We start from the raw sequence: 17,849 nt of genomic DNA on the forward strand, positions 1-17,849 counted from the left end.
TCATTTGTTGCCTTATAGTGTTACTTCCCTTCTTCCTTGAATAAATCTCATCTGCCTTTACTCCATCAGCTGGATTAAAACTTCCAGCTGCCTTTGTCCTTTTTTTGAGGGTTACGTTGAACTTTTTGATGGACAAGTACTACTCTATAGATTTATCCATGATGCTCTTATAGTACTCAGTTCCTTGTTAAGTTAAAAAATGCACTTGAATTCAATTATAAGGACTCCTTATACACATTATATGGCTCCTCAGCCCAGCTGAATGGTAGTTCATCAGTGCTCAGTTGCTCAGTCGTGTCCCACTCTTTGCAACTTCCCCAGGGGCTGTAGCCCACCAGGCTCCTCTGTGCGTGGGATTTTCCAGGCAAGAATACTGAAGTGGGTTGCCATTTCCTCCACCAGGTGTTCATCAGAGACCTTTTTCTTTTTACAGTTGTGGGATATGACCCCAGTCGTGTCTTGATGCCCCTTCCAGGCGCCAGAAAGACAGAATTTACTCAAGAAACGGTTGTTCTAACCCAAATCATGACTGGAGCAGTAAAGCAGATGTGCGAGTGGCGGGAGAGAAGCCGAAAAGCTGAGCTGAGCTTGCGTGTCGCCTGCACACGTGGCGGTGAGCGGTCAGTGAGCTCTTGTGAGGGAACTCTTTCCACTTGTTCATACAGTATAAAAAGAGGATATTTTTTTAACAAACGGTTTATACAGTCTGCCTCTGCTCCCCTGTTTTGAGTGTACTGAAAGCTCAGTGTGGGGTGTTTTACGTTTTATATTTGTCAACACTTGGTTTTAGCTGTTTCTTTGTGTGTTGGAGAAATGAGGAGTGTATAACTATTCAGGGTATTTGGGGTCGTTGTGAAGTAGTTTCCGTGTTCCTCTCCCTTGGGCACGTATCCTGTGGTCTGCGTCTTCCCCCCACTCAGCTTCCTCCACTGTTCCCCAGAGTGAGCATATTCACAATTTATTTGCAGTGTGTCTGCTTTCGTAGGAGTCCCCCTCCATTGAGAGACCTGGAAAACCATTCTTGTGGTTTTGCCAGCTGATTTCTTAAGTTGCCCAAAGGGTGATCCATTTGTAATGTCTAGATCTTACAAGAGTGGAAACGACCTTATGTTTCTGTCTCAGTTTTTCTCTTTCCCACATTAAAAAAAGAAAGAAACAAAAAAAAAATAACTGCTGTGAGAAAGCCACTCCCGGCCATGGAAGTAGATTATCAAACTCAGACCTTCAACACTCAGTGCCTGGATCCTTTCTAATTCAGTGGGAGCTTTCTGAGCCTTTTGGGTTTTAGTTTTATTGACACAGCTCTCCTTCGCTCTTGATATTAAAAACAAGCAAAACGAAACAACAAAACCCTGTGTCCTCCAAGAATAGTGTCTTTAAGATCTGTGGTTCTGTGTGATGTCACCTCTGAACTTGAACATGTTCATTGCTGTGAGGTTGTATGCTGCTTTATTCCTCACTGTCTGTATTTGCTTCCCCTTTCAAAACCAGATATTTAAAGATTTTTATCTTTGTGTATTTTATCAGAACACTTTGCACGCTTTAATACTCCAACTGTGTGATCTGAGACATAAAAGGTACTCAGTCCTACAGCTCATGCTGTGTGTTCCAGTTGGGAATGTACAGAAAAGACAGGGAGGGGAGGTTTTAGGAAATGAACCTGAAGAACCCTGATTTTAAGGGAATGCAATCAACTTGATAAATTGAGATATTCTTGTGTGTAGAGACCCCATTTGGGATACTGAGGTCCTCTTTAAAACTCGTATTTTCAGCCTGTAAAAGTAGAATTTAAACGAGCGGCAGGCATGAGCTTTGTCCCCACCTCCTTCTCAGCACTTTACTGGGACCACCTCATTCATCCCTCACCTGTCAGGAGCATCAGGGGATCCCTGAGTCCTCGGGGTTCACAAGGTTACACAAAGCCTTGCAGATCAACAGGCCAATGACTTGCCCTTCCCTATGTGAGCCCTACCTCCGCAGGGTCTTGTTCTCTGCTGACTTGACAATTGAGGGTGGTCGTTGTTTCTCCCCTCACGATCATTCATTAGTTTTCTAACTGGGAGAAGGATTCCCAGCCGTACTTGGATAACCGCCCCCCCACCGCCACCCCAACACTGACCAGGTGTGCTTCCTGGTGACAGACGTCCTTGAGATGGTTCTGCTGCTGCAGCTTTGGGGCACAGGACAGTGGATATGCTCCATGCCGCCCTGGTACCTGACAGCCATGACCTGGGACATCAGGGCAGATCAGCCCACATGACCATACTCTGAGGCTGTCGACACAGAGCCACCAACATGCAGAAGCAGTTACCATTTGCCACTCAACTGCCCCTTCCACCCTACCCTTGCTAGCCATCAGCGTAAGCCATTCTAACTAACCTGAGTCTCTTCTGGATGGTTGTGAGGGAGCTTTAAGAGGGGAATTCAATTTAAAATATTCAAATATCTATTTTGTAGTTTACTGCTAGAACCTGGAGCCACTTATGGAGTTGTACGTAATAAAGAACGACATGGTGGTCATGAGTAGTAGAAATGAATGGCTCTCTTCTCCCTTCCATTGGAGCATGGCCTGAATACAGAGAGGTGAACACAGTGTCAGGGAGGCGGTGGGTCAGGTGCCCAGCAGACCTGATGTGGTTCTGAGTTAGGTCGAGATGAGCTCAGATCACACTGGGGAAGCTGATAGTCCCCGTTGGGTCACATGTGAGCCCGAGATTGCTCTGGTCTGTGACCCCGCACTTCAGTCCACCCGCCTCCCTCCCAGCATGGCTGTACCCCCAGCCCACAGAGCCACTCAGAGGTGGAAACCACCGGACACACCTCCTGGTGGTGAGAGACGCGACCAGTGACCACAGACATGTCAAGGTATCCATTGCTCTGTTCTTTCATTTCTCCTTATCTGTGTAGGTGCTTTAATTTGGTGAGAATTGCTTAGCATGCCAACTGTGTATGTTTATAATACTGTGAATCCTTGAGTATTACATTCCCACCACCATTTGTGTAACTCATCGATATGTGTTGGTGTTGGGGTGCCTTCCAAGCATTTTATGGAATAGAGGCTTCATTCATTAGGAGCAAAAGCTGGCACCAGCACTTGGCTTGTCTCCTGTCTGGGTTAACTCTCATCGTTCTTGTTTTACCCCACCGGAATTGCACTTTATATATGTATATTTTTTTTTTGCTCTATTGCTTCAACATACAGAAGCTCTGGCAAGTCAAGCCTAACACGATCAATGCTGGGAAGCAGCACACCCGCACATACCATGCCTGTGCCTTTTATTTGGTAGGACAGAACCAACCACACGCTCTGTGTCTCCAGAGAAATGATGTTCCTGGACCCTTTAGCTGCCTGGGTTGTCTCCACAGCAGCACAGGTGGTTTTAGATGAAGTACTTGGAGTCATGTGTCCTTTTTTTCATGAGGTCAGTCAACTGTGGTGTGTTTCTCACTGGATTGTTTGAATGTTATGCAAAGAATCGTAAAATCACAGAACTGGAAGGGACCCTTCAGACCTCTAGAATGTTCCAAGCACAGTCACACCAAGCAGTTAGATATAGTTGAGGTATCGACAAGGGGAATCTATAAGAATTTTGGAAGAGCAGTTGTTTTTGAACGTGAACTCGTAATGGCGTGAGTAAGAGGAATGACTTCCAGGCTCAAGGCAGGGAGCCCTCGGAACCGGGTCTGGTCCTCTCGTTGCAGGCAAATCTGATACCTCCTGTGGCTCCAAATGGGTGGGTTCGTGCAGCAAGGTAGTCACTGCAGGTCTCCATCAGCTTAACCAGCTTCCTATGCTCGCCCCCACTGATCTCGCCAGCCACACAATTTAAGTGGAAATCAAGGGGCACTGAAACTGCACCTTACCCTCTGTCTGCAGGTGGGCCCCGGGTGAGTCTCCTCATTGCCCTTCCTATGGAATATCGCCTTTTCCTATTTTTGATACTCATTTTTTCAAAAGCCTAATTTATTTTTGCTTGACATGAATCAAATTTTAAAGTCTGAATTTCACCTTTTAAGCAAGGGATTCAGTCTGAACTATGTATCAAAGTTACCAGACGTAAATATCCATTAAATGAGATCCCTTTGGTTTTGCCTTTTCATAGTAGTTTAATTGTAAGTGACCTTGTCCACTAAGATTTCTGTTTTAAAATGAAAGAAAGCATTTTGCCAATGATTTTTGGCATTCTCTCTCCTCTAGAACAAAATTAAGTTTCATCTTTCTGGATGTGAGTGGCTATCTATCAACATGACTGGGAAACACAGAGATTAAGTCCATCCTGAATACTGAGGGTACTCAGAGGCTTGCCAGACAAGTCCAGTCTTCTGCAGCTGAGGCCAGTATCAAAGTTTCTTTTTCTTTGGAAACACTTTGAATTATCTTAAAAAGGACCCCTGGTTAACTAATTTTTGAACTTTGCTGGGGGCACAGCCACTCACTGGAGGCCACGAGGTGGGGCTGGAGACCACTGCTTACCTGGTTTTGGTCTGGACGAGCTTGTGAGCTCAGTTGCTAAGTCGTGTCCCACTCTTTGTGACCCCATGGACTGTAGCCCACCAGCCTCCTCCATCCATGGGATTCTCCAGGCAAGAATACCAGAGTGGGTTGCTACTGCCTTCTGCAGGGCTTCTTCCCTACCCAGGGATCAACCCCAAGTCTCCTATATCTCCTCCATTGTCAGGCCAATGCTTTATCACTGTGCCACCTGGGAAGCCCCTAGATGAGCTTACAACATACTAATCCCATTATTCCCTGGGGGGGCAGGTTGGGCTGCTCTCCTTTGATGAAGGACAGCTCTTGACCTGTGGAGGCGGCTGTTCTGGACAGCAGAGGCCCTGCACTCATGTGATCTCTCCATGAGCAAGCAGGCCGCTGCTGCCCTCATTTCCCTCTGGCCTTACATCGTTCCTGCAGCAGTGGGTCATCTCAGTACAGTGTGGTAAATGTGATAAATGCTCATGGCAGGGGCACTCGCCAAGGGAAGGGAATATTTTTCTCAATTCAGTGACGGTAAAAGGGCTCAGTAGACCCAGCTGTACGGAGCCCAGCCCCCCCATGCCATGGTGGGCCTCGGTCCTTCCTGGTACTTGTACTGCACCTACTGGCCTCTTTCCTCCAGTGCCCACGTAGTCTATGTCTGTAACTTAATTCAGGAACATCCGTGTTCGTTTTTAAACTTGAACTCAACTTGACCATCATGAACTAGATACACACCAACCCTTGGGTTTTAAGTTTGTAATTTTGCCTTTCAACTTTATCCCTTCCACAGAGAAGCCTGTCTGGGCCTAACACAAGAAACCAGGGTGTAAAATTAGATCTGTCCAGCACTGGAAGGGGATTCTTCCATTGTATTTCTTAAGCCAGGGAATTTTTGAACAGCAAGTACATAGCCCCTTGTCTATTTATAGTGGAAAAGAAGTGGAAAGGAGATTAAAAGCCGTGAGTAAAAGTTGAATTCAATGATCATGCTTAAGATCCCTTCCAATCTGTGATGCTATGATTCTATGACTGTTGTTACTCATTGGACTAACCTGACCATTACCAGTGACCTGCCTGCTCGTGGCTGACTTAACTCAGGTAAATGGGAGTGTGTCCCACTGCCTTTGTTTGATGTCACATCAAGTAAACCGCTGCCTGTATTTTCTCATCTAGAGCCCAGGAGGTTTGAAAACAGTTGGAGAAGGCAGAGATCAATCATGGTACCATCTCATTAAAAAGATACCTCAGACTGTTCACCTCTGTGGATCCAAGTGTATCTGACTTTCTTGGGAGAGAAAGGGAATAATTGCAGGTTGGCTTAAAGGTTAGATTTGGAAGGCGACCTTGATATTTAGGATCCTTTCTCCTCCCCCCCAACCCCCGTCTTGGTTCTCTGGGAAGCATGAGAGAGTGAACTGTAACACGAAAATGGGAAATGGTTTGAAAGAAGTATTTCTCTTAAAAACACTCTTCCCTTCATTTAAATGGATGGCCACCTTATGTTAGTAGCATATGAAGTATGGACCAAAATACTTGTGTCGCTGGTAACCAATGTACACTTATATAGTTGTGTTTTACGCCATCTGCCTTTTTTTTTTTCAATGTACTGTCATTTTGCAGAAGAAAATATATGAAAAGTACAAAAACTGTTACTAACTGGACAGCCGGGAAGGTGCTAGCCCCACATTCGTGCCTGCCTCCCACTGACTCCATAACCAGGGACAAGGGCGCTTCCACCCTGCACGCCCATCAGCCTGCAGCCCAGTCGGAACCTGGCTGCCACGGCATGTTGCTTCACAAAATGTCTTTTTTTTTCTTTCTTTATGAAATGAGATTCTCCAAGGGGTCAGGCTGAGCATGTCACAAGCCCAAAGCTGGAAGAGGTTTCTCAAACGTGGTTCTAGCTGAACCCCGTTGGCATCGCCCTCTACCACCAGATTCCACCAACCAGACCAAGCAGTCTTGACATTGACTTCCTGAATGTGACTAGGTGGGAATGAGCCAGGATTTCCCACAACGTTAAATGTCTGCTGAATGTTGTGAATTTTCCTGAACTCTGCTCACTTTCCCTCTGTGCTTCCCTCTAACCGAAATGTGTGTGTGGCCATGACCTGTGTCAAGACCCAATGCAAGCTACCGCCACGGTTTGAAATAAATCTCTGTGGAAACCTTCCTGTGGTTATGTCACTCTTGTCGAGCTGCGCCCAGTGACCGCGTGCACCCCAGCAGCCCTGCGCTGCTGTTCACCAGGGCTGGCTGAGTGGTCCTTTTTGCTTTATCTTTCACATGGTGAAAAAAAAGTGAAAGTCACTCAGTCGTGTCCAGTTCTTTGCGACTCCTTGGACTGTGGCCCACTAAGCTCCTCTGTCCATGGGATGGATTTTCCAGGCAGGAATACTGGAGTGGGTTGCCATTTCCTTCTCCAGGGGATCTTCCCGACCCAGGGATTGAACCTGGGTCTCCTGCATTGCAGGCAGATTCTTTACCATCTGAGTAATGAGGGGAGCCCACATAAGGCTGCTTTAAGTGTGGTTGGTAAGCTTTCCAAATGAAGTGAGAGAGGACTCAGGAAAAATATAGCCAGGAAAAGCCTCTATAAAAGACCTCATGAGACCCAGGACTTCCCTCGTGGTCCAATGGTTAAGACGCCGAGCTTCCAATGCAGGCGGTGTGAGTCTGATCCCTGGTCTGGAAACAGATCCCACAGGCCATGTGGCACAGCCTGCCCCCACTGACCAAAAAAAAAAAAAAATGCATGAGGCCTGTTTATAGACTAAAAGTGGGAAGCAATCAATGACTTGTGCTGTGCTGGGTTTCTTCAGAGGTGTCCAACTCTATATGACCCCATGGACTGTAGCCCACCAGGCTCCTCTGGCCATGGGATTCTCCAGGCAAGAGTACTGGAGTGGGTTGCCATGCCCTCCTCCAGGGGATCAAACCCTCGTCTCTTACATCTCCTGCCTTGGCAGATGAGTTCTTTACCACTAGCGCCACCTGGGAAGGGCCAGTGGGTGGGGCAGCTGAATTGCCCCCTTCTCTAGCCTGCCTGTCAAAGCACAGCCCCACCCACACCCAGCACTCCAGGGCCCCCTACTGTCCTTCAGGAAGGGAGCGATGCAGGCTGGTGGAGCCGGTGCTCACCGCCCTTCCAGGCAGACCCACCAAAAGCCCCTTTCTTGGAGCTCCCTGGCTAAGAGCCGGACCTGAGCACCGCAGGCATCTTCAAGGCCCGGCACGGTGGGACTGGCTGAGCTGTGCCCCCCGGGTCCTCCTCCTCTGTGGGTGCCGAGTTACGTTCATTTCCCCTTGAACTTCCAGAGTGTATGTAGAGCTTTCCTAAATCTGTTCACCAACTGTGTTAGAGCTCTCCCTGGTTTCACAAAGACATAAAATGCAAATAATTTAAAAGTTTTACCAAACGGCAACACCAGATTGCCAAGTGCATAACTGAAGCCACTTCTAATCTTAGCACCTGTAAACCAAGCCTCCAGTGACTGCTTGTAAATAAGCACTGACCCTTGGTTCCGCCTTGCCTCTGAGGCCTCAGGGCCAGGCCAGGGCAGTGTAGCAGCCCCTCCTTCCCCCTCCCGGCCCTGCTTCCCTCATACTGAGTGACACAGAATCTTTAAGAAAACTACACTCACAAATCAAGGCGAGATTTACAGAGAAGAAGCTACTGCGGAAGATCAAGGTTCACTTACTCTCAGCCGCAATGGTATGTATTTTAAAATAAAAGTTTCCATTCCTGGGCTCTTCATTGCTATAGGGGGTAATCTTTAGGTTTTTTTTTTTTTTCACGAATTTTAGCACACTTGTCAGTTAAATGCCGATGTTAGTAGCTAACACGTATCAAGTCTTTATGGCGCACCGGGCATTCTGCTAAGAGCATTACAAGTGGTAACTCACTGAATCGTTACAACCACCCCGTGAGGTAGGGAGTACTCTAATCTCCGCTGACAGGGAAAATGAGGCCCCCAGAGGGTAAGTTAACCCAGCTGCGGTCCCATGAGGCGGTGGTGAGTCAAGCTTTTCAGTACTCGGCTTTGTATATAAAGAACAGGACTAATTTCTGTGACTCCTGATGGAGAGCAAACCAGCTCAAAGCACAGCCGTGGAAGACGGGCCGGTCTGCAGCGGGGAAGGAGCAGTGGGGTCTCCTCGCTGGCCACCGAGCCGCACCTTGCCGTACTTTCTGAGGCGAGACCAGCCCCGTGTTGGGTCCAGCCTGGGCTATTTAAATCTCCGAGCCAGCTCTTCCAAGATCTCAAAGAGTTTCTCCTCTTCGGCCGGTGAGGACAATGTCCTCGCAAGAGGCAAGTGTGTGGGCACCGGCTTCCGGTCTATAAATGTGAGAAAGGAACACAAAGACGTGAGTGGCAGGGCCGGGCCTCGGGTCAGTCATCTCAAGGCCACCTGTGGGGGGGCCCACACAGGAAGGGGGTCAGCCGCCCCCGCGCTCAGGGTCCGCACAGACAATGAGGTGCTGCAGAAGGGAGGCTGAGGCGGGAGGCCAGGCGGCAGGCTGAGCGCCGACACGTGTCGGCCGGACTCCAGGGGGCTGGCTGGGGGGCAGGGTCCCCAGGCCTGGGTGGGGGTCGGGGACCCGGGAGTGTGGAGTACTTGGTCTGGCAGCTGATGGTAAGAGGAGAAGGTACGGCCACCCTCCTGGCCGCCACAGGGGCCCTAGAGCTCCATCACGGCTCACGCGAGCATGGCCACCTCCGAGGTGGGGCGAGAACCTCCACCTTCTTTCCTCAGCCTGCCGAATTCTTCTCGGACCTGCCAGTTGGGATCCCGCCCAGATAGGGAGCAAACCCTGAACAGATAACCGCCCGCAGCAACAGAAAAGCAGAGACTCACTCCCAGGCCCTGGGCTTCCACAAAGGACCTTCAAATCTCCAAGGTGCCTGCGGGTCCAGCCGTGCCCAGGACACTGAGGTTACGACCCGGGGACTTACTTCATCCTCAGGGGACCCACTGAGTTCAGGAAGGTGGATGGAAAAAGTGGGGGTTGCAGAGCCAGAGGCAAGGCCCTTCCCAAAATAACAGGCGAAGGAGCCGTTCCCCCAAGGCAGGCCAGCACATCACCAGGAAGGGGGACAGACCCTCCCCACCCGACTTCAGGGAGAGAGGAGGGTCCACTGCCAGAGCCCCTCGGGCTGTGGTTTAGAGAGAACGTCACCTTGGAAGAAGCGGCCGCTGGGCTGGGCGGTGGCAGCGGGGGCGAGGGCCAGCCACAGCACGGTGTCCGCGCCCTGGGCCTCCGAGCGGAGCCTGGCTCCCAGCCGGGCGTGGAAGCCGGGCATCGACAGCCGCACACCTGCGGGGGAGGCACACAGGGCCGTGAGGACAGCGCCCTCATCCTCAAGTGAGGTAGGAGGCCTCCTGCGGTTGGCTGCTTTAATACCAAAATAACCACACGGAGATGGAATGAGATCACGAACTGCCCTCTTTGCACTTCAAAACAGCGTTCGTGCAGGCTGTCAGCCCAGACAGGCCTGTCCCCTGGGAGCAAAATCCCCTGGACCTCCCCAATTCCCATCCTAAGAAATGAGGGTCACACCTGAGGCCAAAAGGGGATCAGACTCCCTGCCTCCTGGGGACCCATCTCTTTCTCTCTCAAGGCTTCTGACCTCTCCCGGGATCCAGGCTGAGTGCCCTTCGGGCTGCGAGAGTTCTCTGCTTTTTAGCGAGGCATGTTGGAACAAGGGAAGGGACTCTCCTCCCTCTGCCGCCACGCCTGGTGACATGGAGGTTCCTCTCCTGCTGTGGGCTTCCCCCCCCGGGCTCCCTCCCCCGTCCCCCCCGCCCCCCAGCCAGCAGCCCAGCATTGGCTGCAGGCTACACCCCACACACACACCCCCATTTGCTCACAGACCTCGGGGAACACACAGTCTTTACACTTAGCACTCTGGGAAACACAACTGTTCTCTCATGAAGCCAAAGAAAGAAAAGAAAGCAGAGAAAACAACATTTGAGAGATGTAATGAGATCAGAGGATTTCAGAAAGCATCATCTAAAACAAAATTAAAAAATAAACATTTTTTTCTTTTTTCCCTTTACAGAAACAGTACTTGCTTATTGTGGGAAAATTAGGAAATACTTCTGATGAGTAAACAGAAGGAATTTGAGTCCTCCATTGGGCTTCCCAGGTGGCGCTAGTGGTAAAGAACCCACCTGCCAGTGCAGGAGACGTAAGAGACATGGGTTCAATCCCTGAGTTGGGAATATCCCCTGGAGAAGGGAATGACTACCCACTCCAGCATTCTTGCCTGGAGAACTGCATGGACAGAGGAGCCTGGTGGGCTACAGTCCATGGGGTCAAAAGGAGTTGGACACGACTGAAGCAACTTAGCGCGCGCGCACACATCATACCACTCAGGGAGGACAAGTATCTGTGGGCTCAGGCCCTCCCCCAGCCCTCCCTCTTGACACTGAGGCCCAGTCAGCAGCCTCTGAGAAGCCCAGTCTTCATCCTGTGACCTGTGGACCACAGAAGGCTGACCGCACCCTGATCCAGATGCTGGACTCAGGTGGTGACCTTGGAGCGCAGACTCAGCCAGCGCACAGGTTGACGTGAGGACTGTCAGGGTGATGTCCTGCGGGGATGAGGGGCTGGTGGTTCTCCACTGACTGATGGAGCTACCTGGTCAGGCAGGGCTGGGCTCGTCTCCCACCAGGAAGTGATCTCCCACCAGGAAGTGACACGAAATAAGAAGCCGCCTTCTCCCAACAGCCCTAGCCCGAGTGCCTCCCGGGGTGCTTGGCAGAGGACACTCCCCTTTGCATTTACAACAGGAGACTGCCAGATGTCCTCAGATCCACCCCCCCCCCCCGCAGGCTGGCCTACTGCACCTCTCCCTGCCCAGTCTCCGTGGGATGCAACGGAGCATGACATACCCCCTTCTCCATGGGGATGTAGGCGTAGGGAAAATAAGACCAGAAGGCTGTAAGGTCTGAGGGCCCGATACCTGCATTTAATGAGACAGCGCCATTTGCTTCCCAGACATTTATCCGCAGCGGTGTTCAGGGCTGAACAGATTTCCCATGCAGGTGTTCCCTAATTTATCAACTCACTCTCCGAGCACCAGTGCTGGGACGAGCAACCTCATTTTCCGCATCTCTTAGGATGAATTCCAAGGGTGTAGATGCAGATACTAAGGCCTCTGCTAAACCAGCTTTCGGAAGGTGACAGCAAGCGTATGAGAGCCTGCCTCCCACTAGCCTGTGGCTGGGCCCAGCCAGGACGCCCCGGCCCCTCATTGTGCCTCAGTTTCCCCAGATGTAAATGGGCATGATGGTAATGCCCACCCCAGGAGGGCAGTGAGGACACAGGCGATGGTATGGAGACAGCGCTGGGAGCAGCTCTGGGCCCTCAAGTGTCCCAGGCGTGCTGCCATGGCTGCTGTTTTCAGTTCCCTTGTCGGGGGAGGAGGAAAGAGCTACAGAGCCCAAGTGATGTGCCTGAGGTCTCGGAGGTGGGAGGGACTGACCCGGCAGAGAGTTCTCTTCTCCTTCCCTCTTTTTCCATGCTTCCAGAGAATTCCACCTGTCCCCTTAGTGATTGTTACTTCCCCTTGTGCAGTCACTATTTCTAGAAACCCGGGCAGTGGGGAGGTGGCCTGGCCTATCCCCACGTCCGCAGCATCTCCTGTAACACTGGGTGTGGACCAGGCGCCCCCTGTCCCGAGGGAGGGGTCCCCAGCCACACCCCCGCCCCGGCGCCACCCACTCCCTGGGCCGTGCGCACGTGGGGCAGACTGACCACACCAGCCCTGCCTCTGAGGACCAGGCTTCTCCCTCTCCAGTCCCAGCCTGCCCGGCTCCCGCAGAAACGAAGCCATTCCTGTCCTCCTGATACTGGTTCTAGGTCATTCCTGGGGAGAATCTGACCTGCGGCCGCCCAGATATTTTTAGATGAAACGTGGGCGGCAGGGAACTTAAAGACCTACCTGGAGTGTCAACCCAGCCGGGATGCATGCACGAGAAGTGGATGGCCGGGTGCGCTTGGGCCCATCGCTCCGTCAGAACCACCTGCTGCCTCTGGATGGGATGAGGGTGAACAGATGGGAGGGGGAAGCAGGGGGCCGCGGGTGTGCAGAGCCCCCGTCCCCCGCCTCCACAAGGTCAGATCGCACCTTCCTCTAGAATCATCGGCTCTTCACCCAGCGAGCTCTGGCTGTGACCCAGGGCTGCATCCTGGCCCCACCATCTGAGAGGCAGATAGACCAGCAGCAGGAATGAGGCTGCCCGTGGCCTGGGGGCTTCCCCCTCCCTCCCTCCCCCGAGGAAAGTACAGCCACAGCACCCTCTCTCCTTGTTACCGTATTTGCTGCTGGACGTGATCGCGGTGGGAGCACAGAGCACCCCCGGCCCCCCGCCCAGGCAGGCACTGAGGGGGGTGTCCGCGGACACGTGAAGGAACCTTGGAGTGTGGGAACCGTCCTGAGATGCGTAGAGAACGCATCTGTTGCAAATTTCTTTAAAAATCGCCAAGTGCTCCCACATGAGCCTCAACTGTGTGGAGGCCACTGCCCCCTCCCAGCGCAGTTTGATTACATTTTACAAAGAGCTCCACCTGGGCCCCATTTATGGAGTGAGTGCTTTGTTCCCATGTTCCCTGGAAAATCCGTGAAGAAGTCTGGTGCCTCTGATTGTAGGGATGTTGAGTCATGAGAAGTCACCCACCAGGAGCTGGTCTGGGGTTTGGTGAGCAAAAGTGGGGCAGAGAACCGGGGTACACGGGGCGCAGAAGTGAGGGAGGGGGGTGGGACAGGACTCTCCTCTGAACAAGAGGGAAAGCTGTGGGTGAGGGCAGCTTCACAAACCACCAGGGAGCCCTCACCAGGTGAACTGAAGGGCAGGAACCGTGAATGTGGCAGGTATACAGCTGGCTCCTAGAACAGCTGTGATAAGCTGAGACACAGAACTTTCTGTTCCGTGTGGGCATGAGACCAGACCTCTGCGCTTTCATGTCTTCAGAATTAGATGTGCATGCCCCTCAGTGGGGCTTCCTAGGTGGCGCTAGTGGTAGAGAATCCACCTGCCAGTGCAGGAGACATGAGAGACACAGGTTCGATTCCTGGGTCGGGAAGATGCCCTGGAGGAGGGCATGACAACCCACCCCAGTATTCTTGCCTGGAGAATCCCTTGTACAGAGGAGCCTGGCGGGCTACAGTTCATGGGGGTCTCAAAGAGTTGGACATGACTGAAGCAACTGAGTGCACACCCCACAAAGGGAGCCAGAAACCCAGCGCGGTTCTGGTGGCATCTGTCCAGCCAGTGAGCAGGGGCTGCCCAGGGAGAGAGAACGGACCCCCTGGGCCCGTTTCCCCTCTGAGCCACGCAGGACAAGGAACCTCTGCTGGGTCCTGCTGTGGGGAATCACCTGCTCTTACCACCCTCTTTGTGGGTCTGAGAAACTCGGGAAGAGAGGTGGCAGCTTTTGTGGCTCCTCCTCGGGGTGAGCTGAAGCCCCGCACGCCCACCCTGGCCTGGGCAGAGCTGAGCTGGGCTTCTGATGGAGAAGAGGATTCTCTCTCCTGTGAGGGACATTCAGGTGCTCTGGGAATTAGATCCAAGCTAGCGTGTATCCCAAAATAAGCCTTCCATGGAAAAGAGCCCAGGTGACCGTCTTAAGAATAGTCCCTCGCTTACTTTGTTCTGTGCATAGACCATGGTGCCATCGAACGCCATCCTTTCTGACTGGAGGTCATCGGTGTTCAGTTTCTGAACCAACATTCCTCCAGAGGACACTGTTATCTGCAGTAAACGGAGATTGTGAAGAAAAGTTCGTAATACCTTCCCATCCCTCTTCTCCGTCTATTGGTTTCTTATTGCTCTTGTGACAAATGACCACAAACTAAGAGGCTTACAAAAGCGCAGGTGAATTCCCTCCAGCTCTGGAAGTCAGAGGTCTGAAATGTGTCTTGTGGGGCTAAAATCGAAGTGTCAGCAGAGACCTTGTGGCAGTTTGAGGGGGGAATTCATTCCTTGGCTTCTCCGGCTTCCGGAGGCCACTTGCATGCCTCGGTTTGTGGCCGCACCACCCTAACCACCTCTGCTTCCATGCTCACATCTCCTCTGACACGGGCCCTCTTCTGAGGACCCCTGGGGCTGCAATGGCCCACCTGGATAATCCACGAAACCACCCTCAACCCCCATCTCATGATCCTTGACTTAATCACATCTGCAGAGTCCCTTCTGCCAGGTCAAGGTGACACAGTCCCAGGAACTGGGACCTGGGCCTCGGGGGTCCGGGGAGGTCATTATTTGCCCCCCACCACCTCCACAGCAGAGAGAAGATAGCCTGCATAGACCACCCTCTTCCTGACCTCTCATTTCTGTCACGTTAACCCATTAGCCGTTAACTCCATAGCTGTCCCCTCCCGCTCAAGTGGCAAGTTCTCCAGGAAGTATACCCACCCACCCCTGCCTGCCTCCTCCCTCTCCCCCCTTTGCCAATGCTTTGCCAACTCTCGGATGACTTTGGGGAAGAGACTTCAGTGAGGGCTGGGGTCTTGAACGTGGCTCTTTGCATGGCTCTGCCTCCCTTTTCATGGGCTCTGTGCAACCACCCAACCAGGATGAGAGGCAGGAGCAGGGGACGTGGAGGAGCACGAGGGGGCGGGGTTGACAGCTGGCTCCCAGGAAGCCTCTACTGCCAGAAGGAGCATCCTGGAAGCCCAGGCCATGCCTCCGGAGCGCCGCAAGAATGTGTGTCCATGGGACAAAGCCCCAGGCCGACCCTCACCTTGGCCTGGACCCCTGCCTGCTGCATCAGCAACTCCCCAGACCCACCTGGACGCTGCCTGGTCTGGCGCACCACTGCCGGATCTCAGGTTATCAAACCTCAAGGCCCAGGGACCCAGGGAACTGAATTTGGCCCTCACTGTGGACGTGGACAGCATGCCCTCACCTCGGGACAGTCGGGGCCGCAAATGTAGGACCACTGATTTCCCATCCGGAACAGAGTTGCTGACTTACAGGACATCCCCAGCATCAACTCACCACTCTGGGGTCGTGTTCTTTCTCCAAGACAGGGATCAGGGCAGTCGTGAGAACATACACACCTGGTGGGGCACAGAGCATTCGTGAGGTCTCGCGGGGCCATCGGGGGCCTCGGGACCCCGCCTATTAGATGGCCCTGGGGTGGAGGTGAGGTGGCACCCTTACCTGTTTCCTCCAGGTGAACGGCAAGTGGCTGCCTGAGCCACAGTCTCCTCCTCTCGGAAGGTTTTTATTTCAACACTGGAACCAGCCCTGTGTTGCTATTACTCACTAGCCTGTCTCTTCTCCAGCCTCACGGGGGTTTCCCCAGGATTGGAACAAAGATGCCTTAGAACCTCAGAGACTGAGACGAAAAGATGTCCACACCAGAGGAAGAAAAAAAGCAAACTGCACAACAGTCTGTGAACCCACTTTGAGGAGGAAAAAAAATGTATATAGACACACATGTTCATTATGTCTAGCCTGTACATGGAAAAATATGAAGAGGAAACATGAATTGTAGCAACACGGCTTAGGCCCCAAGGGTGGGATTAAGTAAAACATTTCTTTCCTTTACTGGACAGTTCTGTAAGGTCTGAAATTTGAATATTTTTACAACGAGCATAGACTCTTATGATTATTTCTGTAATCATAAAAGCCACATATATAACATTTTAATGAAATGAGAAAAATATTGTTGAAGTGTTATTTGACATGGAAAGATATTCACAGTATACGGAATGAAGCATTATGCAATGGCAGGAAGAACAGAATTCCATTTTTGTGAGGAAAGATGGGTCAAAATGAGGAAAAAGTATCTGCAAGGATGATATTTTGGTGCGCTAAAATGTTTAAAATGCTTCTCTCTGAGTGGACAATTATGTCTGTAAGTGTTAGTTTCTCAGTCGTGTCCGACTCTTTTCAATCCTGTGGACTGTAGCCCGCCAGGCTCCTCTGCCCATGGGATTCTCCAGACAGGAATACTGGAGTGGGTTGCCGTTTCCTCCTCCAGGGGATCTTCCCAACCCAGGGATCGAACCCCGGTCTTCTGCACTGCAGGGGCATTCTTCACGGTCTGAGCCACCAGGTTACGTCTATGTCCTTATGCTTATCTGTATTTTTTCCCCCAAACAATGAACATATATCACCTCGTGTTAAGGGGTGGCGGGGGGTTTAAATGAAAGCCCTGGGCTCTTTCCTGAGTCACTCCTCAGTTCCTGCCTGACCAGCTCTGCCCACTACCTGGAGCCCAGCAGCTGCCCCACCCTGCACCCAAGCTCACAGGAGCAGCCTGGCAGCGTGGGGAGGGCACTGGGGGAGCCAGGAGTCTGGATTTGAGTCCTGGCTGGCACTTGCCAGCGGTGCGACCAGGGGCAGGTCGACAGAGCAGTTCGGCCTTGGGTTTCTTTACTTGCAAAAAGGAGACGACAGCTGGCCAGCCCACCTCCTGGGATCAGAGGGTTTGTGCGTGCGAACTGGAATGCTCTCTGTGCGTACTGGTTGTTGCCATTTTATTTCTTTATCATTGTTACTATTATTATTAGCGATTCTCAGTTGTGCCTGTCACCTCACACAGCATTCTCAGTTCTCCATACCCCAAATCGTTGCTGGAGGGGCCAGTCTTGTTAATATTCGTGTTTGTTTTTTTTTAATATTCATGATTTTTAACGTCTGGTGAACACTGGGTCTCTGACAGCTGTTCGCTTCCATGCGGTAGCCTTAAACCCTTCCTTTGCACTCACTGTTGGTGACTCTCTCTGTGATTTAATTTGCAAGAGGTAGAAAGGACTTCTGCCAAAAGCTATCAGCCCTGCCACAACGGATAGTCATAAATGACTCCTTGGTGGAAAGGAAAGGAAAGCTGGAAGCAGGTTCCACGCGGAAGGCTTCACCCCCTCCTTGAGAGGCTCCACTGCTCCCCTCCAGGATCAGACTTGCTCATGCCGCCGACCAGCACACCTCCAGGATGGATGAGAGCTGGGGGGCCCCTCTGCACCTCTCCCCGCAACCCAGGAGACAGTGATGTGTTTTGTTTTCTGCTTCATCCTCTGCAAGAATTTGCTGTATCCATTTAGATGCTAGTAGAGTTACCCTGTGGGGTTTCCCTGGTGGCTCCCTGGTCAAGAATCTGCCTGCAATGCAGGAGACACGGGTTCAATCCCTGGGTCGGGAAGATCCCCTGGAGAAAGGAAATGGCAACCCATTCAAGTATTCTTGCTTGGAGCATTTCATGGGCAGAGGAGCTGGCAGGCTACAGTCCATGGGGTCACAAAAGAGTTGGACAGGACTGAAGGACTGACGCTTTCACTTTCAGAGTTACCCTGTAGGATGATTAGCTGGGCCATTCATCCTCAGCTATAGGGCACAGCCAGGTAGTAGGTGC

At 51.9% G+C, this 17,849-nt stretch overlaps 2 protein-coding genes across 31 annotated transcripts in view; one reads left to right on the forward strand and one right to left on the reverse strand.

The window, feature by feature from the left end:
- WDFY2 (WD repeat and FYVE domain containing 2) overlaps positions 1–6,649 on the forward strand; it is a 185,605-nt gene extending 178,956 nt beyond the window's left edge. For 2 of the 20 annotated variants that reach the window (XM_081547611.1, XM_081547613.1), the window contains one exon: positions 434–1,506. In XM_081547611.1, coding sequence (XP_081403737.1) covers positions 434–463 — 30 coding nt within the window. In that variant the 3' untranslated portion in view covers positions 464–1,506. Of the gene's footprint in view, positions 1–433; positions 1,507–2,457; positions 2,866–3,702; positions 3,889–4,198 lie in introns of those variants that run through there. The other 18 variants (XR_014070604.1, XR_014070605.1, XR_014070598.1 and 15 more) reach the window with 18 other exon arrangements.
- A 1,520-nt stretch (positions 6,650–8,169) lies between these two features.
- DHRS12 (dehydrogenase/reductase 12) overlaps positions 8,170–17,849 on the reverse strand; it is a 41,309-nt gene continuing 31,629 nt past the window's right edge. For 7 of the 11 annotated variants that reach the window (XM_081547620.1, XM_081547622.1, XM_081547617.1 and 4 more), the window contains 5 exons: positions 15,488–15,549; positions 14,135–14,239; positions 12,430–12,520; positions 9,660–9,797; positions 8,170–8,817 (listed from right to left, as the gene is read on the reverse strand). In XM_081547620.1, the coding sequence (XP_081403746.1) occupies positions 8,708–8,817; positions 9,660–9,797; positions 12,430–12,520; positions 14,135–14,239; positions 15,488–15,549 (506 nt within the window). In that variant the 3' untranslated portion in view covers positions 8,170–8,707. Of the gene's footprint in view, positions 8,818–9,337; positions 9,798–12,429; positions 12,521–14,108; positions 14,240–15,487; positions 15,550–17,849 lie in introns of all 11 variants that reach the window. The other 4 variants (XR_014070613.1, XR_014070611.1, XM_081547616.1 and 1 more) reach the window with 3 other exon arrangements.

The sequence above is a fragment of the Giraffa tippelskirchi genome, chromosome 12 (genome assembly GCF_054371585.1).
Source record: "Giraffa tippelskirchi isolate mGirTip1 chromosome 12, T2T-mGirTip1v1.2.pri, whole genome shotgun sequence".
Taxonomy (NCBI): Eukaryota; Metazoa; Chordata; class Mammalia; order Artiodactyla; family Giraffidae; genus Giraffa; species Giraffa tippelskirchi.